This window comes from Penaeus monodon, chromosome 24 (genome assembly GCF_015228065.2).
Source record: "Penaeus monodon isolate SGIC_2016 chromosome 24, NSTDA_Pmon_1, whole genome shotgun sequence".
Taxonomy (NCBI): Eukaryota; Metazoa; Arthropoda; class Malacostraca; order Decapoda; family Penaeidae; genus Penaeus; species Penaeus monodon.
The window spans coordinates 26,557,153-26,558,472 of NC_051409.1; the positions used below are offsets into that span (position 1 = coordinate 26,557,153).

Sequence of the window (1,320 nt, forward strand, 5' to 3'; positions counted from 1 at the left end):
AAAAATGAAAGTTCAGCTTATAATAATTTTTTCTTGGTTTACAGTCCTTTGGGCTACTAGACAAGAAGAGTATAAAGGTACCAGGTATCAAAGAATTTGGCTGGTCTCCAACAGACAATATTCTGGCTTATTGGATTGCTGAAGACAAGGATGTCCCTGCAAAGGTGTCCTTGGTGTCCATACCCAGCAGGGAAGAGGTGAGAAAAATTATATTGAATTTAAGGTCCATTTTATTATTGGATCATATTAAGATTGAGGTTTTTGTTTGTATTTTAAAAAAATAGTGGTCTGATTTTATCAAGGAGACTTCATATAAGGATAATACCATTCTTCCCTAACAGATCCGTACGAAGAACCTGTTCAACGTAGCAGACTGCAAGATGGTCTGGCAGAAGTGTGGTGACTACCTCTGCGTCAAGGTGGCTAGGTATGCCAAGGCCAAGCGCGAGAGGAATGATATTAAGTACTCTGGTATCTACTACAACTTTGAAATCTTTCACATGAGGGAGAAAGGCATCCCTGTGGACAGCTTGGAGATCAAGGAGAACATTCAGGTACAGAATAATGGTTTTATACAAATTTGACCTAAATTTGTATTTTTTTGTTTTCTGATGTTTTATTGGAAATATTTGTATGTACAAGTATATTGGATATTTTTTTTTAGTTAATTAAGTAACATGCTAATAACTTTAAAAATGATTTTTACCTTGGGACCTATACACCTAAGTAGTCTAACCATCTCCATGGTGTGCAGTAAATTGCAAAATAAAATTAAGGTTTACAAAGAAAAATTCTTATTGAATAAAGGCATCCATGAGTGGAATCATTGATGTACGTCTGGAATCTCTACACACATATTGAGTCTGATGTCCTAGTCAAGCACCCAAGTTCTCCAAGTTCTAATCATATATTCTTTCTGCCTACAGGCATTTGCATGGGAGCCTGTAAACAACAAATTTGGCATCATAACAGGAGAGCCTCCTTCAGTGAATGTGTTGTTCTTCCAAGTGAATAAGGGTCAAGCCCCATCTGAGCTGAAGCGACTGGAAAAGAGGCCTTGCAACAATCTCTTCTGGTCCCCACAAGGACAGTTTGTGGTGCTCGCTGGCCTGCGCAACATGAGTGGAGCCCTGGAGTTTGTTGACACCAAGGATTTCCAGGTGTGGTAAAGTTTGGTGTTTTTACTCTTCTCCCATCCCCTTCTCTTTCATTCTGTTGTGTTCTAGTTCAGCGTTTTTCATGAGTTGTCAGTAATGCCTTTTTCCAGATTTTTTAATCATTCACCAATTATTACTTGAATTAATTTCACCTGTTTGCTTG

At 38.2% G+C, this 1,320-nt stretch overlaps 1 protein-coding gene across 2 annotated transcripts in view; it reads left to right on the forward strand.

The window, feature by feature from the left end:
* Nucleotides 1-1,320, forward strand: part of LOC119588696 (eukaryotic translation initiation factor 3 subunit B-like) — a 9,251-nt gene that overhangs the window by 5,846 nt on the left and 2,085 nt on the right. For both annotated transcript variants that reach the window (XM_037937332.1, XM_037937333.1), the window contains exons 7-9: nt 45-197; nt 342-554; nt 927-1,160. In XM_037937332.1, the coding sequence (XP_037793260.1) occupies nt 45-197; nt 342-554; nt 927-1,160 (600 nt within the window). The remainder of the gene's footprint in view (nt 1-44; nt 198-341; nt 555-926; nt 1,161-1,320) is intronic.